Genomic DNA, 18,032 nt, shown 5'->3' with positions numbered 1-18,032 from the left:
AGCCCTCTGAACCTACATCCCCTTGCACATGGATGTCACTGACGTATCTTTCAACTAGGTATGGATCTTTAGTTGCAAAAGAAAAAGAACCACGACAATGGAATTGCTTTGATTCTCATGTCACAAGCAGGGAGGCTGGCCCTGCGATCCACCAGCTCTCCACATTGGATAAGCAAAATTCAGGAGAAACATAGTACACATCAGGTTTGACCACCGACACACTCATGTCCCCATCACAACAACAATAACATCATCTGTTACTACCACTATTTGAGTTTATCTAGAAACATAGAACAATCTCCCTCATAAAAGTTACAGCAGCTAGGGCAAATAAGCCAACAACATTTATGTGGTCAACTATTACAGTCTGAATAAATCAGGTCCTTGATGACAAAGAAAGAAAATAAAACAGGCTCCTAACTTACGAAAAATCGAGACCAAGCTGCCTGTCAGATTCAGATGGCTATCACTAACAGGACGAACATCCTACCAGTACAGCTGACCTGGCGCTCAGCAGAACTTCCAGTGGTTGTTGCAGTTCACACATGTAACGAACGTCGTCATCGGCTCGTCGGCACTCCGTGTCTGCAGCTGGTAGTACGTTGTCTTCCGCTGTCCGCACCTCCCGCATTTGAACTGGTCGGTCGATGCCTTCGGTGCCGATGCACGTTCACAGTCAAACAGAGCCTTCTCCTTGATCTGCTTGGTCTCGAGCTTCCTGGCGTCGCTAGCCATCTCCTCGGGGGATAAGTCCACAAGGCTCCCAGGCCTCACTTTGCCCAACAGAACCCTCCGCCGGAAGTCAGGGTTGTTATCAGCCTTCAGGTTGAACATTATCGATCTGTACTTCGTTTTCTGAGCCCCATTGGAACGTCCTAGCCTCTCGAACATCGCTGACTCCACTGTCACAGCCACTCTGTATGGGTCGCATGCATCTACTTGATCCAAGAGGTCCCTCACTTCCTCTCTGTCATCCTTGCTAGTTTCCGGGGAGACCTTGACGAAGGCCTCAACAAGAAGTTCCCTGTATTTGTCCCGAGCAGCATCGTTGCATCTGACAAGGGATGTCAGCTTTGGGGGACCGTTTGCAACAGACGATGGCTTCTTTGTATCAGGAGTTCTACTGACTTCTTTTGAAACCTTCTCTACCTTCACATGTTGAACTTTGGAATCATTATTCACAGTCTTCTCAACCTTCAAACTCACATCCTTTTTTCCAATCTTCACAGTTGGCGACATAGGATTCTTTTCAGTCTTCACAGTTGGCGACATAGGATTCTTTTCTGCCTTCACAGTTGCCGACGTAGAATTCTTTTCCACCTTCACATTTGCCAACGTAGAATTCTTTTCAACCTTCATTGACTGAGACTTCTCAAGCTTAGCTACAGAGCTATCTGATTTTCCATTCACTGGTGTGCCGTTTTTCTTCCCTGTCTCTTCAATAACAACCTTCTTCCAGTACCCAAAAAGTTCTGTAGCCACGGCCTGTATGTCTGAGTGGGGGTGCTTAGTAAGGTACCGAAGACGTTTGCCAACCTGGTAAAACAGAACATAATCAGTAAGGTGTAGTCTCCCTTGGCCTGTGGAATGAATGTGGGGGAAAATGTAGCAGAAGGAAATAAACAGCAGCCAGTTAACATGGAAAACAGATGTTTAATGCCAAAGTATATTAATTGATGAACTAAACTTCTGTAGGAATCACAAAAAATTACTTAGCAATTCAATTCACATAAGATGTCTCACAAACCCCCAATCAAACACAATTAATAAATGTAACCACAAAAGGAGTATCAACTGCTTCTAAAAATTGGGTGTTTGCCGATTTCTGGCTTATGCTCAGAACACCTTTGTACCTTACAGAATTGTATATGCTTTTGCACAAATACAAGATATGTTTAGCAAGCCTAAAGCTTTCTAAACTGGAATTACCCATTCTCTGAAAGAAAACTCACACATGAAAGAAACTGTCACTGCAGCCTCTTTAGCAGTCCTGTACTTGTAGAAACAATTAAGAAATATTACTATTTTAAGCCCACTTCCATATGCTACTTATGTATAGGTGTTTGGGAAGGAAAAAACTAAGATCTCAACACCTTAAAAAATCCATCATAGAAGATCTTACCTAGTTCTAAATCACAAAGGTGTTACAAACTTAAATTAAAACTAAACTTAACGACTATAGCTGATGAAAGTCTGATGAAATTTGCTGGCTCGAAGAGAAACTAACAGTTGGGAAGTGTGCAGAGTATGATGCTCCTAATCTGACAGGAATTTGTTACAGCTCCAGATGAGGGGTGTGTTCGGTTTGTGCCCTTAAAAAATATTATTATTATTTTAAGCCCACTTCCCTATGTTACTTATGCATAGGTGTTTGGGAAGGAAAAAACATAGATCTCAACACATTAAAAAAACTATCATAGAAGATCTTACCTAGTTCTAAATCAGAAAGGTGTTACAGACTTAAATTAAAACCGAGCTTAATGGACTATAGCTGATGAAAGTCTGATGAAATTTGCTGGCTCAAAGAGAAACTAACAGTTGGGATGTGTGCTTTAATCTGACAGGAATCCATTACAGCTTCAGATGAGGGGTGTGTTTGGTTTGTGCCGAAGATTGCCCTACCAAAATACTGGCTAACCAAAATTTTGCTTGAGCCATTCCTTGCCCACAAGTTGGCCAACATTGGATAAAAAAATGAACTAGGGTTGGTAGTGGAGCATTGGCAAGCCAAAATATTGGCAACTATCCAAACAAGAACCAATCTTTTAGCCATGACCAAAAAATAGGTAGGGCATGCTTTGGTAGCAATCCAAACACACCCAAGATTTTGCACAAAATGGGCAACAGTAACGACTGGTTTGATAACTCTACTACTGGATGCTGGCTTTTCAGGAAAGTTTTGTGGAACATCGGGCGTTGTGGTGAGGGACATCAAGTTTCTTGCTAAGGGCTTCAAATCGTGTTCCTTTAAACATGTTGGGCGTTCTTTGAACAAGGTGGCGCATGTTTTAGCTCGGTCTTGTGATTCTGAGTCTTGTAATTTTTATTTCAGTGTTGTTTCGGCTGCGGTCCGGAAAGAACTTTGTAATGATGTTATGTGATCAATAAAGCGCCAATTTCTGTCAAAAAAAACTTAAAGCCCCTGTAATTCATGGTTTTCCGTAATTATATAGAAGATTCTTACATCTAAATTGTTCATATTCTGCACAAACACGGTTCTTTTTTTGTAGGAAAATGGCAGGATCAAAGGCCTTAGCAAAAGGTCACAAGGCCGAAAAACTCCATGAAAACACAGGGGTGCCCAATATCCAAAGGAGCAGGCTGGCGGAAGACAAGCTAACTGTTATTTGTTTCTTATTTTGTGAAATCAGAAACTTATGTTTCATAGTACTACCTCCATCCCAAAATATAAGCATTCCTACAAAGCTAAACTAGCTTTCTGGAAAGGCTTATGTTTCGGAACAGAGGTAATAGATGTTACGACATGTTTCACATACCCGACAGCCAAATCATAAACCTGTGCACGATCAGACGAATCAAACAGGTGCTCAATCACTACCAACACACGTTTTTTTTACATTCACTATCTTCATCGGTAGACATTTTATTTGTTGACAACACAAAAACACGATTTGGGAGACCTCTTTGTGCAGAATCCTAAACTAAGATGAAATTGGCAGCGCCAATCCGATGCATATCAAGGTGAGAACCATCCACCAGCACTGGATTTCATTTTACTTTCCATCTCAAAACCAATCCCCCTAGCCTTTTCTAAATGGGAATTGTAACAAAGGTGCACATCCCAGCTACCCACCCTGCTACCCACCCCCTGTTTCAGAAATCCTGGCACTGAACGCCCGTCCGAGGTATTAAAAAGAGGAAAAAGGAAGCCATAGGCGCCGACAAGATCTAATTCCAATCCAGCTTTTCGCATCTCTTCGTTGTCCTTGGAAAGGGGAAGAACGGCAGAGCATGTATCGCCTAAACAGACGGTAAATTTTGGCGAACCAGGCCTAGTCAATGCAAATTGAGCGCAATGGTGCGCATTGCACCCGCAATCTCCCCTGAAGGCAGCCGCCGCACGCATCCTCCGGAACAAACACAGGAACATAGGGCCACGAATAGAGAAATCTCCTTCGGAGTTATGAAACCCGGATCTCACCTGGGTGGAGACGAGGACCTCGGTGGTGACGGGGAATCCGCGCAGGCGGCGCAGCGCATCGAGGCAGCGGCCAGCCTCCGGGGAGGAGGCGCCGTCCTCGTCGGCGGCCGCGTCGGCCGCCTTCTTGGCGGCCTCGAACGTCTCCAGCAGCTCCCTCTCCATGGTGGCCATGGCGGCGGCGGGATTGGGATCAAAACCCTAGCTGCAGGTCGCCTCTCGCCGCCACGCGCGGTCTCGTTTGGCTCGGAGGCGAGGAGAGGCGGAGAGAAGGGGAAAAAAAGGTTGGATTTTGGGGGCTAGCCGGAAGATTTATACGAGTGGCTCTGACACGCGCCGCCGCCGCCGTTGATTCGGAGGCGGATTCTTCTGGAACTGGATCGATCGGACGGCTGGGGAAGAGCCACGTGGCGAGCGTCTGGTAATTCTGGTACTATCGTTTCGTTTGCCGCTGCTGTGTCATTTCCCCTTTCTCGCAACAACGAAGGAGGAGTCGCCTTGACGTGACTGGCTTGGCGATCTTGTTTTGCACGAATTACATTAGACCAAAGTGGGTAAAAAATAAAGGATATCTCAAATTTTACTAAATTTGGATGTATCTAGACCCGATTTAGTATATAGATACATCCAAATTTTGACAAAATTGAGACATCCTTTTATGGACGGAGGAAGTACTAGGATGCAATACCTTTTACATGCCAAGGAAAAAATATACCCTCTGACCCATATGATGTGTCGCTGAAACAGGTGAATAGACAAACTAAAATGTGTCTAGATACATGCGAATTAGCGATAAAGTAATATGAATCAGAGAGAGTAATACCACTTACAAACTTTCACCAACATTGCTCTTCGATCCAAACTGACCAGCGATTGTGAACTAGGGTTCGTGATTGTAAAACCCTACATTAGGGTTAGGGTTCACCTAGATGATTGTAGCATCGATCAGAATGGTATTGATGCTGGTGATGGTGATACTACGTCTTGATCAATGGCAGACCCGGGAATTTTTCAAAGCCTAGGCAAACAACAAGTCAGAGTGCTTAGGATGCCATTTTGTGTGTGTGCCAAAACCATGTATAAATACACTCATTGTATAGTGTTACACCATTGTCAAGCTCATGCGGCTATGCCTACCCTAGTCTACACAATAGTACATCGCCCGTTATGGTGGTTCATAGTTATGTGTGTGTGTGTGGGGGGGGGGGGGGGAGGGGGTGGCTACTGTCGAAGGTTGACATGACAACGGGTCAACAAAGTGTTGGTTCAGAGCCTAGAAGGGCAAGCATGGACCGAATAATACACATACTGTGTCTAGAATCTAGATAGACGATTTATTCTTTCATTTCCACTCAAATAAAAGCACTTTATTTCAAGCTTATTTGCTTGAGCTGTAAAGAAAAGAGCAAAGCAATTCCAACATAAACTGACACTTTAGGATCCTCTAAGCCTTTCTATAGACCCCCTAAGTAGGTAAGGTACTAAAAACAAACTCAAAACTAGCACTAGTAACACAGGCTGAAGAGGATGACCTCGAAAAAGAATACAATTAAAGATGTGGCCTTCCCTAGGAAGGAGAGCTAGCGGGTGCAGTGAGTCGAGACATTAGTCACGGAGAAGGGGTCGGGTGTACACCGCCAAAGGTTATGCTCGTAGGAATCAAAGAAGGTATAGGTGACAAGTGAGGCCTATAATAGGACCATCACACAAAATAAGTGGGGACAACTGGTGTAGGTGGGAGAAGACTTTTCAAGAAGATCCTCTAGAAGACCAGAAGGGCTTGAGCCGGATTGTGGTGCCGATGTGCGTCGTAAAAAAAACATGTCTTTACGACATATGCATTTTTCGATATTGCGGCCTATAGGATTTTACTTAAAACATTTTTTGCAAAAAATCTACCGATCTATTAATAATCATCCACAACAGTACAAAGAGGCATGGCAGTAATAAAAATTACAAATAAGTCACTGGACCATCTAACGACAACTACAAACACTAGCGCGAGCCAAAGGCGCACCGCTGTCCTCGCTCCTCCATCACCGGAGGGCACAACTTATCGTAATAGAGTTTGTTGTAGTAGACAGACGGGAAGTCTCCATGCTAAGGCTCCAAAGAACCCGCGCGGAACCATTGTCAATAATGACAACTGTAGATCGAAAGAAAATGACCTGAAACCACACCAACTAACACGATAACCAAGCGGATCCCGGGAAATCCACCGGACATACGACTCCACGCACCCTCCGCCAGTGCTAGACGCACCACTAGAGCGAGGATAGGGCGGGGAAGACATTATTATGATTTCAGGATGTAGTCGTTGGCTCACCATCCCGAAGAAGGCACTGAATTGAACGACGAGGCACTGAATTTGAATGAAGAACTGAAACCTTCTCATGCCACGGTCCGCCACGCCTCCAAGACCCGTCGCCGCTGCCGACGAGAGAGACAAAACCCTAGATGGGTTTTCTCACGATCGCCTCTTGTCCAGCCCCTTACTTAAAACATTTTACTTATGCGATTTTACTGGGAGTGGTGTTTTGGAACATGGGAGCATATGCTCCCTCTATTTTAAAATGCATCTTACACATATTTTGAATTTCAAAAAAATTGATATCAAAAATTCGCATGTAAATCTTCTCGTGCTACACGCTTACAAAGTTGTTTCATGAAAAATCGACTTATCATGTGACGTGTGTAAAAAAAGATAAAAGTCAGTGCTAAAAATAATGCTTTTCATAAGATAAGTTTTCTCTTTTTTATATAGATCACAAAAAATATTGATTTTTCGTGAAATTTGATGAACGAACATATATTATGAAGATGTACATGTAAAAAAAAATTGTTGAAAATTTTCGACATTTCAAAATATGATTTTTTGGTAGAGGGTGCATACGCACCCGGGAGCCGAATTGAATTTCCGGATTTTACTTAAAATATAAATCATTTTATCCTGAATGTTTTTCTTACCGAACTTGTATGTGTTTAGTTGCCCTCTGGTGGCACGGTGCTTCCCCTTTGGTTGTCCTCTTTTCATGTTTAGCCTCTGGTCCAAATGTCCCAACCACCAACCTGGTATGAGTAGTTTTGTACAAAGATTTGCTAGGACGCTGACACCACATGCTACCTCGTTGCTACCAGTAGCAGTATACCACGCTTCGCATAAAGAAAAGCAGGATAAAGCTTGACACGAGATTGGCTACTATAAAAGATAAATGTTCCTCGCGTCTTTCTGGAAACACGAAAAGAGCCAGGCGGAGATTTGATCCGAAGGACCATGACACATCACTGGCAGCTTCAATTACGAACATTGCAATTGCTTTTGTGCATCACAACCAGCTTGCATTCTGGGCATTGTTCAAGACCATCACAGAAGCCTCGCTGCCTTCAGTGAACTTTGCCAACGAACGGTACTGCAGCTTCACGCTCTCCGCATTGTCCAAAGTCTTCACCACATACCTGTTAAACACGGGTAACGGATAAGCACAGGGTTCAGTTTCGAAAGATGATCGGGTTATCAGATAAATTTTCCTACCATCCGTTCAGGCACTGTGCTGTCACGACCGCTACGCGCCCCACGAACCGTTCCGGCGTCCTCTTATTCCCCTGATGACACTCGTTTAGGTCATCGCGAGTAACAGGGGAGAACTAAAGCTGTGCTCGGCTGAGTAAAGAGAGAGATACCTTGATTATGACCTGGTCGAAGACAGCGAAAGGATACTGAACACCTTTGCCTCTGGAAAGTTCGGTCAGGTTTGGATCGTCGTTGTCATTTTTGTCCTCATTTCAGAGAAGGAACAGATTTAAGAACATCATAGACCTGCCAAAAATCGGAAATTGATTAATATAAATTGGAAAAAGGTGCATACCTGTTCAAGGCGATCTCTTCTTCGTTTCAATGTTTTTGCTGACTCTTCCTCGCGTCTAAATGCCTGAACTGCGAGGCGAAGAGCTGAAAACATGCCAAAGGAAAAACCTTAGGCGAAACTGGACAGAAATGAAGCTAAACATACTAGCTTGTATGAAATTCACTGATATCTGTAAGATAGCTCAAAGTAGCCCTTACAAACTTAGTGATTGTTAACTGACAATTTAAGTCCATACCCAGGTTTGGTCGAATGGAGTCCTCAGTAATTGGCTGACCACATTTGCCACAAGCTTTCTGATTGGAAGGGACAGAAACAATTATATATCACTTCCACATGCATTTGTAATTTTGACAACCCCTTTTTAACTACCGTTGCAATAGCAAGCTAACCACCTTCCTGAATATTTAAAGTACCTTGAAATTAAAGTTTTCCAAATGTAGTTACTCATGTCCACAACAAATGGGTAACTACAAAATAACTCTAAGATGTTTGGCCACAAAACTTGGAGGCTTTGGCTTAGTTGAGCAGGGATGTAAAACCTTGTAATCAGGGACACCATGGTTAGCTCCCCTGATATTTTGGAACCTCTGAACTGTTTGCACTGTGTTATCAGTTTTCATGCTAATGAAAACCAGGGGCAAGCCCATACATTTGAAAAACAAATTTCTAGTTCTGATGGTCCATAGGACCATAGACCAGTTCACTTCGGATGACTTAGTCCATGAATGGAAGAGAATGCTAGCGAAGCCTTTATTTCATAGAAGTTCTTCAAATGTGGTTCTATTGCTCTAGAAAAGTCAAGCACATGTGCACTAAGAAAAACACTATGTTTCAAAGCCACATCTCATCAAGTAACTAAGCTTAAAGAAAATCCTGATGCTATCAATGAAGAGATATAGCAACAAGTAGGATCCCAGAGAATATGTAAACCACAGACTGGATTTCAATAAACTACAGCCGAAAGTACGAAAAACTATCATGCGGTAAGGATCCTTGGACAAACCATTCTGTAGATATGCTGCATCCCATTATTTCCGTAAGAATGCCCACATGATAGAATCATTGCATCGTCCATGAGAATACCTCTACAAATTCAGACATGGGAGATAAATGAGCGAAATGTTCAAATACTATTATCCCCGGGTACCATGTCTATTATTATCAGAACCAAGTGTGATATTTGGGCATGAAGAACTCAGGTGCTGTACAATTCATAATTTTGGAAACAGGCAGAAACTAGCATAGCATCAGTGAATAGGCATTAACATGTCGCTCCTGTACTCTCAATTAGTTGGGAAATTCCATAGGGATAGGAAGCGGTTAAATAATGTTTGGAAGCACGTGGTGTCGGTATCACAATTTTTAAGGTGCCAAGTAATCCTGCTAAACCAAAATTAAATTCTCAAGAGAACAAGGGTAAGTTTCAGATATTACTCACGTCAATGGATCGGAGAGGTGTGCTCTCAGCAGGTCCCAATAGCTAGATGCAGGGCCTCCCTCTCTTCTGCCAATAACCCCATATCCATCCTCCACCCTCATCTCCCCAGTGATGGAGCCAGGTTCTTCATCTCCCCTGGACGAAAAACGAACGAATTGCCCAGTTTCGCCGTTGTACATCTGCTGTTGCTGACCCTCTTGGACTCGCGTCACTCCGTTCTCCTCATTCATCACAGCCCGCCCGATTCCTGGTGTTTGTGGTTCAGCAAGCAACAGTGATCGCCATCATTCAGACACGCTAGAAAAATCTAAAATGGAGAAGGACGCCGTCGCGCTGAGACATTCTTCTACTCGGAGGGAGATCATATGAATTTACCTTAGCTTCGGGTTTCCCAGAAATTAATTTTACCTCGTTCTACAAGCTGCGTTATAATTTTACTGGAGCTAAGGGCATCGCGCGAACCCTTGAGTTGACTCACTCACCTTGAGGGGAAGCGCGTCGCGGCTGCGAGCTGCGGGCTGCACGGTCCACCAGCTCGGCGTCCTCCTCCTCGTCGTCTTCTTCGTCTTCCATGCCTTCCTCGTCTTCGTTGAACTCGTCCAGGGAGGCGCCGCCGTCGGAGTCGCCGCTGGGAAGGTGGTGGTGCCGGAGGAAAGGGCCGGCGGGGTGGGAGGGGAAGTGGGCTGCGGCGGGGAAGGGAGAGAGCGGCCCCCTTGATGAGGAGGAGGAGAGAGGCTGGTGAGCGGAACCAGGGTTCGGAGGAGACGCCATAGCTGCAGAGGAGAGCTCGGTGGAGGAGGGTTTGCTGCTGGTGACTTCAGTAGTTCCACTAGCCGTGTTTTTTTCAACACTTGTTCCTTGTTTCAAATGGCCGATTTCACATAAATTTCTACTAGAACATGATAATTTCAGAGAGCATACTGTAGGACTTTTTTTTTTGGATTGCAGTAATAAATTTGACGAAAAACACGTGATTTTATCTCTAGGAGTTCTAAAATCATTGGTGATTCGTGCCATTGGGTTTGCCAGATTCCTATGAACCCATGAAATGCATTTCTCTGCCCTCAATTTCATATAGGAAAACAAAACAAATATTAGCTCAAACCCTTAACTTCCTGTCCCTTTGAGAAGTTAAGAGCATTCTTTTTTTACATTTGGATAGAGCCGTTTTGTAGGTCTGCAAAACTAGGCCCGGTGCTCTCTTTCGCTCTTAAACTGTCCCCTACTTACGAGTCAGGGATCAGTAAATTAGGTATACACCCCTGTCAGATATGTTCATTTTTCAAATTGTAAGAGCCATTGATCAGAGTGATCAGCCTGGTTGATTTGGAATTTTGGATAACAGGACTGTCATCAGTTGCCAGGCCCTAAAACCTAAACATGGCAATGAAAACAACAGAAGGATTGCCACATGACAGCATACACAAGTCTTGGTAGAGAGCAGCTGCCAGCTATACATAGCTTGCATAGGTTGCATTTCAGCCTTCTCTTCTTCTGTATCATCGATACAAACAAGCTAAGCCTACACTAAACAAGATCCCTCTCTTGTATCATCCCCTCCCACTGTATCATCATCATTAACCTAGGCTAACATTCTTTACAGCGCCAAGGAAGAAACGTCTCAGGACATGCATGGCATCATGCCCTCCCATTCCCTGCCTTTTTCGAGGCGAAGAGATGGCGGACGACCGAGAGCTTGCTTGTTGCACGGGAAACGATGGAGGAGACGGAGGAGCTCTTGCTGCTCAGCGATGATGTTGTATCTTCTGACTCCGCGTCTTCCTCTGGCTCCGAAGGGGGTGGGGGAGGTATTGTCATGAGGAAAGCATCCAGCATGCGGATGATCTCGCTGAAGCTGGGTCGCATGGCGGGATCCTCGACCCAGCATGATTCAACGATGAACGCAAGATCCTTGGGGGTCTCCTCGGGAAAAGCTGGGCGTACTTGCTGCATTGCAGAAAAGAGAATATATGGATAAGATTAGTGGATCAAATAAAAACTGCCAGCAACACAAGTTTGCGCTCAAACATTCCTTGAAAACATAAACTAAGACAAGTTCAATGGTGCTATCATGTGTTTCCTAAGTTTGTTGAGTTGAAACCATGCATATGCAATGAAGCAGGTCCGATGGAGTTGTCATCAACAGATAAAAACTGTCAGCGCCACAAGTTTGTGCTCAAACATTCCTTGAAAAAGCTAAACATAAACTAAGACAAGTTCAATGGTGCTATCATGTGTTTCTTAAGTTTGTTGAGTTGAAACCATGTATATGCAATGAAGCAGATCCGATGGAGTTGTCATCATGACACAGAATGCGACTACACTTCCATGAAAGCATAATATACAAAACAAAGCCTTCTGCACACAAATGCATGGCCATTTAGTCTTACAATTTTTTTCTTCGAGAAAACGCAAAAAGCCTTTGCGTTTCATTTCATTGAAAAGTCTTACAATTTTGTAAGCATTCACTCTTCAGGTAGCCAAGCGACTTTTTAAGCTCAAATTTTTTTTCCTAGTTTATCAGTAGTAACAGCTTTGTCCACAAAAGGGATATTAATAAATTGTTGCCTGTCAGTATGGACAAGGTTACTTTGCAAGTAGGAAAGTTACAACTAATTGAGATTCACATGGTTTTATAATTGCTAGACAGCATTCTAGGAAGCTATATAATTCAGTACCAAATAATAGTCTCATGCTTACTTTAAAAGCTGCAGCATATGCAGCTTGTAGATTCGACATGCCTTCGAATGGCATTTTATTGGTCAACAGCTCCCACAGGACGATGCCAAAGCTGTACACGTCCACTTTATTTGTGTAGTGCTTCTTCTCACCACGTTGAAGTGTGACTGTGCTGTATAACTGCAATATCATATAATGACAAGTCAGTTTTAGAACAAAGATCAGTGCTAAAAGCATCAAATTTCTGCTTGTATGTAAGGTTCGGAAATTATTAAATTGAATTCCTACAACTACAGCCAGGAAATTATTATTTGGGCATACGAATGGAAGTATGATTTCAGGCTGAAGCTTCAACCATAATTTGGCTAAAATACTCTAGGAGACATATTGTTTTGGCTTCACTTTATAATTTAACTAGCTGCTGCAGAAAAGAGTGAGCTACAACCTCTGGGGCCATCCAGCGGTATGTCCCCGTTTCAGCTGTCATCATTTCGGTGACTGTTTCCTCACGTGCAAGTCCAAAATCGGTAAGCTTCAGCTTCTTTCGGTTTGCAGTAAGCAACAAATTATCTGCACAGAAGAATCTCTATTAGGACGCTGGAAAAGCATAAAGAGCTTGACTGAACAGCTTTCTCAGAAAGGAACAAACTACTGAAGGAACCTAGAAGATAAAAGTAAAACCAAAGTTTGAGACAGTACGGGAGTGAGAAAGAAACATCTTGGGAGAAGAAACATGAGTGGGAACTAAAGCAGATACCATGGATATGGAGCCAGGAAAGCTCAAGCTCAAGAATCAGATGCAAAAGCATCTTACTGAAAATTTAAATGATTAACTGGCACAGATGTTTCTCTCTTGAAGCATATGTTATTATCATGGCACAAAAATATACACAGTGAGCCAATTTCATAGCTTTGAACTTAAAATATTCGTGTACACATGTTTTGACATGTTCAATGGAATCTACAGCTGAGCATACATATCAGGTAAATACTGAGCTCCGATGCAACTCAGTCTTGGTTACACCAACATTAAATGCAAATTATTATACATGGATAAAGGGGGGAAATAGTGGCGCAACAGCAAAAATCAAATAGTCCAAGCACACATACCAGGTTTCAGGTCTCTGTGTATTATTCCATTAGCATGCAAGCATTCCATGGCATGAGCTATATTAAGTGCATAGCCTAGTGCAGTATGGATATCTAGTTGGCTGGGCCGGATGCTGTTCAAGTAGTTCTTCAGTGACATCCCTGGCAGCAGCTCACTTACAATCACCATCAATGGTTCCTTGCAAGCTCCAATGAACTAGAGAAATGCAGAAATTGTGTTAGAACAAGGACACGAGAAAACTGACGATTTAGTTAGCAATGGTATGCAGAAATCAGATTAGGCGCAATAATGTGCGCTCAGGCAAGAACATACCTTCACAAGATTATCATGTTTTACTTTACACATCATATTTACTTCTCGAATGAAGCGATCTTCAAGAGTTGCTCTTTCTTCGGGAGTACTGCCATTGTTAAGAACCTTTATGGCTACAATCTGATCACCGTACCTGTTCGAGAGCAGACATGAAAAAAAAGTTAATTACCCATACAGACAAACAAATTACAACACAGCATAATTAAAATGGCACAGGTTAGGCACAAGAACGTGTCAGGCTGACAGCTAAATTTGTGAGAGCAAGTGGGCAACAACAACACATGGAAATTGTTTTATTTTGTTAGTAGTACACACTACTATTGTACATTGAAACATAAACAAATTTGAGAATCCACGCGTTGCAAGTACCAGAAGAAGAAGATGCAATCTTAAACAAGTTCGAGAATCCTTGACCATGGCAGGAACAGAAGATATCCACAACAGGCTGGCACAGCTAAATTAAGCACAGGAATAGATCAGGCCATTGGAGGTATGCTGCCCTCGATTGCATAAGAAACCTAGAGTGGCTCTCAAGCAGATTACGCGGTTTTACTGGTTGCTGTGTTTGTAGGTACGCCTTCAACATCCAGGCACAGTTGGAGACCTATAAACTAAAATCATAGCTCTTTCCCTCTACTCCTTGGATATACATACTACTAACTCTTTGACTTTTTTTTGCATTTAACACCCATTGGATTGGACGCCCGCTAGTACACTACAGATAAGAAAGGAACAGGAATTCAAACTTGGCGCAACTGATGATGCAAGTACTACCGGTGGTAACACTAGGCACGGAAAATTTGACTTACTTCCCCTTGTAGACCTTGCCGTGCGCCCCCTCCCCGATCTTGGATCCGACGAACAACATCTTGGGGTCGACGAGCAGCTTCCTGTCAATCCAGGACGCGGGGGACGCCGCCCCGGCGTCCGAGCACCGCGCGGGCTCCACCGAGTCGTCGGCCGCGACCTTGCTCGGCCGCGCCGCCCGCCTAAACTCCCCGCTCCCGCCGCCGCCTCCACTGCCGCACCCGTCGCTGCCGCAGCTCATCGTGTCCGGCCGCACCGCCGCGCTGTCGGGGTCCGCGAACTTGCAGCCGCAGGACAGCCTAGGCATTAACGCGAGCGCCCCCCGCGCGCGCGTGCCCGGACGACCAGAGCCAAGCTCATAGAATGGGCGCGGGCGCGGTCTGGTGTTCGGGGCACCCGGGTCGATCCGACGCGCAGGATTTTCGCCCTCGATGAATCCCGGAGCCGCCCGCGTGCTGTCCCGGAAATCTTCGATTCACGCCCGGAAAAAAAATCGGCAGAGCTTTTCTTGAACTAGCAGACACAAAACTGCCCTGCTGCAGAGTCAGAATCACCTCGGGAATCTCTCGCTCGTACTACCCCGGAAATCAGGGGCAAACCTTCCGTAAACCAGAGCAAATCACCGGGAAGTGAATGGCCGGATTGCGCCCGAAAACGGAGCGGAAAGCGCCGATTTTGATGAGCTGAAAGGAGGAAGAAATCCGCGAGACCGCGCCGCGTGGAGCCGGGGGTGGAGGAAACCTAGACCTAGGCGGCGGCGGGCGGACGGGGAAGTTCGCCGCGCGGATTGGGAGTGGTCGTCGTGGTGGTGGTGCGGGGAAAGGAAGCGGAGGGGAAGGGAAGGGAAGGTATCGTCGGGGTGAGCAGAGCGGCGGAGAGTGGGCAGGAATTTTATAGCGGAGGCGCACGCGGGGTATAAAAGCAAAGCAATAAAGGAGAGGAGAGCGTGAGGAGAGAGAGTGGAAGTTGGTGGCTGCGTCTACCCCATGTGTGTACCACGGGATGCATCCATGGCCCAAAATATCTCTCTCTATCTCATCTAGTCGGCCACCACACCCTCCCTGTCCTACCCTCCCTAGGCTAGGCTCCTGCAGTCCCCACCCTAGGTTGAAAGGTCTTCTCTATCTCTCATCAGAAATTGAGATCCATAATCTTCTCATTAGTTTCATATATCTTGCTACTAATGCAGTAATATATAATATCACTCTTTATTTAGTTTTGTCGAGCAATGGTGGGAGCCGAGGGTTGGAGTCGTAAATGAGTAGTGATGATGAGGATACGAAACAATTATGTGATAATGTCGCTCTTTATTTAGTTTCGTGTGCTTCATTTACGAGGACGGACCATCTTCCTTGATGTACCCTAGCCTCCTGCAGGCTGAAGCCCGCCGAGATCAAAAGATCTTCTCCTAAGAATTGGTATAATTAACAATCTTCTGATAAGTTTCTTATATCATGCTAGTGATACATTTGTTGAGTAATGGCGAGAGACCGATGTTATAGACGTAAATGTAGCAGCGGTGAGGACGGGCGATCTTCCTTGATGTACCCTCATGCAGCCCTGAGATCAAAAGATCTTCTTATTAGTTTCATGTATATCTTGATACTAGTGCTGTGATATATTTGTCCAGCAATGGCGGGAGCCGCTAGGGGTTATAGTCGTAAATGAGTAGTGGCGATGAAGATACGAAACAATTGTGTGATAATGTCACTCTTTATTTAGTTTTGTGTGCTTCAGTTACGAGGACGAACGATCTTCCTTGATGTACCCTAGGCTCCTGCTGGCTGCAGCCCCCGAGATCAAAAGATCTTCTCCTTAAAATTGGTAGTCTTCTGATAAGTTTTTTATATCTTGCTAGTAATGTAGTGATACATTTGTTGATTAATGGCGAGAGACGGAGGTTATATACGTAAATGTAGTAGCGGCGAGGATGGACGGTCTTCCTTGATGTACCCTGCTGCTGCAGCCCTGAGATCAAAAGATCTTCTTATTAGTTTCATATATCTTGCTACTAGTGTAGTAATATATTTGTTGAGCAATGGCGGGAGCCGAGGGTTAGAGTCGTAAATGAGTAGTGGCGATGAAGATACGAAACAATTGTGTGATAATGTCACTCTTTATTTAGTTTTGTGTGCTTCAATTACGAGGACGGACGATCTTCCTTGATGTACCCTCATGCATCCCTGAGATCAAAAGATCTTCTTATTAGTTTCATATATCTTGCTACTAGTGTAGTAATATATTTGTCGAGCAATGGCGGGAGCCGAGGGTTAGAGTCGTAAATGAGTAGTGATGATGAGGATATGAAACAATTGTGTGATAATGTCACTCTTCATTTAGTTTTGTGTGCTTCAGTTACGAAGACGGACGATCTTCCTTGACGTACCCTAGGCTCCTGCAGGCTGAAGCCCCCGAGATCAAAATATCTTCTCCTAAAAATTAGTATAAATAATCTTATGATAAGTTCCTTATATCTTGCTACAAATGTAGCGATACATTTGTTGGGTAATGGTGAGAGACAGAGGTTATAGACGTAAATGCAGTAGCCGCGATCCTTCTCCGAATAATTGGTTTAAATAATCTCATGATAAGTTCCTTATATCTTGCTACTAATGTAGTGATACATTTGCTGAGTAATGGTGAGAGATGGAGGTTATAGACGTAAATGCAATAGCAGCGAGGACAGACGATCTTCCTTGATGTGCCCTCCTAGGCTCCTGCAGCCCCCATAGATCAAAAGATCTTCTCCTAAGAATTGGAATAAATAATCTCATGATAAGTTTCTTATATCTTGCTACTAATGTAGTGATGCATTTGTTGAGTGATGGCGAGAGACGGAGGTTATAGATGTAGCGGTGAGGATACAAAAAAATACCCAAATGCGCCGCATTTCCTTTGGTTTTGTGTGCTTTTCTTAAGATGGACAAAAAATCTTCCTTGTCCTACCCCCTAAGGCTCCCGCGGCGCTTGCCATAGATCGAAAGATCTTCTCAACGTGGAGATCCAAAATCTTCTAATTAGTTTCTAATATCTTACTATTATTGTGGTACTATATCTTGTCGATTAATGGCTGGAGCCGGGGTTAGGATGTAAATGCAGTAGTGGCGATGAAGATACATAGCATTTAATCGAAAACGACGCTCTCTTTTGTTCTGTGTGCTCCCGATACGACACAGGAGAAATTTCTAGTGGCTCCAGACTAGCGTACCAAAGAAGGCAGAGTTTAACCATCATCATCGAAGGGGGCCAAATGAGATTATGTGAGAGCATACCTAGGAATTGTGAGCCCGGCCCGGCCCGAAAAACCTGGACCTAGGCCAAAAAATGTTGGCCCGATGGCTGGGTCAGGCCTAGATAGTCCAAAACTGCAAAATAGGGAGGTGACCTAGCGGGCTTTCAGGCTAGACCTGAGCCAAGTTTTTGAGCATCGGGCTTTCTTCAGCCCGATCCGGCCTAAAGGATACCCAGGCATACCTGAGAGATGATGAGGCCAGTTTGAAATATGTTGTCATATGCTTGGTAGAAAAGTGTTAATTATACTTAGGAGTATTACAAAAATAACTCATTTCAAAAGGGATTAGGGGCTGTGTCTGGTCCTAGTCCTAACTTGGCCAAGACAAGTAAAACATACTTTGAGGCATGATTATGCTACCTCGAGTT

The 18,032-nt window shown here is 44.2% G+C and overlaps 2 protein-coding genes across 3 annotated transcripts; both read right to left on the bottom strand.

Moving 5' to 3' along the window:
• Positions 1 to 233: 233 nt before the first annotated feature.
• LOC127292166 (transcription elongation factor TFIIS) lies at positions 234 to 10,285 on the bottom strand. 2 transcript variants are annotated; one of them, XM_051321521.2, is made up of 8 exons: positions 9,946 to 10,285; positions 9,464 to 9,710; positions 9,029 to 9,110; positions 8,261 to 8,318; positions 8,026 to 8,108; positions 7,841 to 7,936; positions 7,692 to 7,762; positions 7,174 to 7,615 (listed from the first exon to the last, which is right to left on the bottom strand). In XM_051321521.2, the coding sequence occupies exons 1-8, from the start codon at positions 10,232 to 10,234 to the stop codon at positions 7,486 to 7,488; spliced, it is 1,056 nt and encodes a 351-aa protein (XP_051177481.1). In that variant the 5' UTR covers positions 10,235 to 10,285; the 3' UTR covers positions 7,174 to 7,485. The 2 variants fall into 2 exon arrangements, with proteins under 2 accessions (XP_051177482.1, XP_051177481.1); XM_051321522.2 differs by lacking the exons at positions 7,174 to 7,615; positions 7,692 to 7,762; positions 7,841 to 7,936 and adding exons at positions 234 to 1,536; positions 4,163 to 4,360 and having other exon boundaries at positions 9,946 to 10,262.
• Positions 10,286 to 10,950: 665 nt separating this feature from the next.
• LOC127292167 (serine/threonine/tyrosine-protein kinase HT1) lies at positions 10,951 to 15,246 on the bottom strand. The gene is made up of 6 exons (XM_051321523.2): positions 14,375 to 15,246; positions 13,566 to 13,698; positions 13,253 to 13,448; positions 12,588 to 12,712; positions 12,164 to 12,322; positions 10,951 to 11,410 (listed from the first exon to the last, which is right to left on the bottom strand). The coding sequence occupies exons 1-6, from the start codon at positions 14,677 to 14,679 to the stop codon at positions 11,102 to 11,104; spliced, it is 1,227 nt and encodes a 408-aa protein (XP_051177483.1). The 5' UTR covers positions 14,680 to 15,246; the 3' UTR covers positions 10,951 to 11,101.
• Positions 15,247 to 18,032: the final 2,786 nt, after the last annotated feature.

This window comes from Lolium perenne, chromosome 4 (genome assembly GCF_019359855.2).
Source record: "Lolium perenne isolate Kyuss_39 chromosome 4, Kyuss_2.0, whole genome shotgun sequence".
Lineage (NCBI taxonomy): Eukaryota > Viridiplantae > Streptophyta > Magnoliopsida > Poales > Poaceae > Lolium > Lolium perenne.
The sequence above is the reverse complement of the archived record's forward strand: the minus strand, read 5'-3'. Positions and strand labels throughout refer to the sequence as shown.

What these genes read in the sequence shown, in the direction of transcription:
- LOC127292166 (XM_051321522.2), bottom strand. Translation starts at nt 10,234, where the DNA reads ATGGCGTCTCCTCCGAACCCTGGTTCCGCTCACCAGCCTCTCTCCTCC. An exon ending in GCGACGCGCTTCCCCTCAAG is followed by an intron (nt 9,711 to 9,945) that starts GTGAGTGAGTCA and finishes CACAAACACCAG; the next exon opens with GAATCGGGCGGGCTGTGATG. An exon ending in AGGTCCTCGTCTCCACCCAG is followed by an intron (nt 1,537 to 4,162) that starts GTGAGATCCGGG and finishes CTGTTTTACCAG; the next exon opens with GTTGGCAAACGTCTTCGGTA.
- LOC127292167 (XM_051321523.2), bottom strand. Translation starts at nt 14,679, where the DNA reads ATGCCTAGGCTGTCCTGCGGCTGCAAGTTCGCGGACCCCGACAGCGCG. An exon ending in ACACAGAGACCTGAAACCTG is followed by an intron (nt 12,713 to 13,252) that starts GTATGTGTGCTT and finishes TCTTCTGTGCAG; the next exon opens with ATAATTTGTTGCTTACTGCA. An exon ending in ACCGCTGGATGGCCCCAGAG is followed by an intron (nt 12,323 to 12,587) that starts GTTGTAGCTCAC and finishes ATGATATTGCAG; the next exon opens with TTATACAGCACAGTCACACT.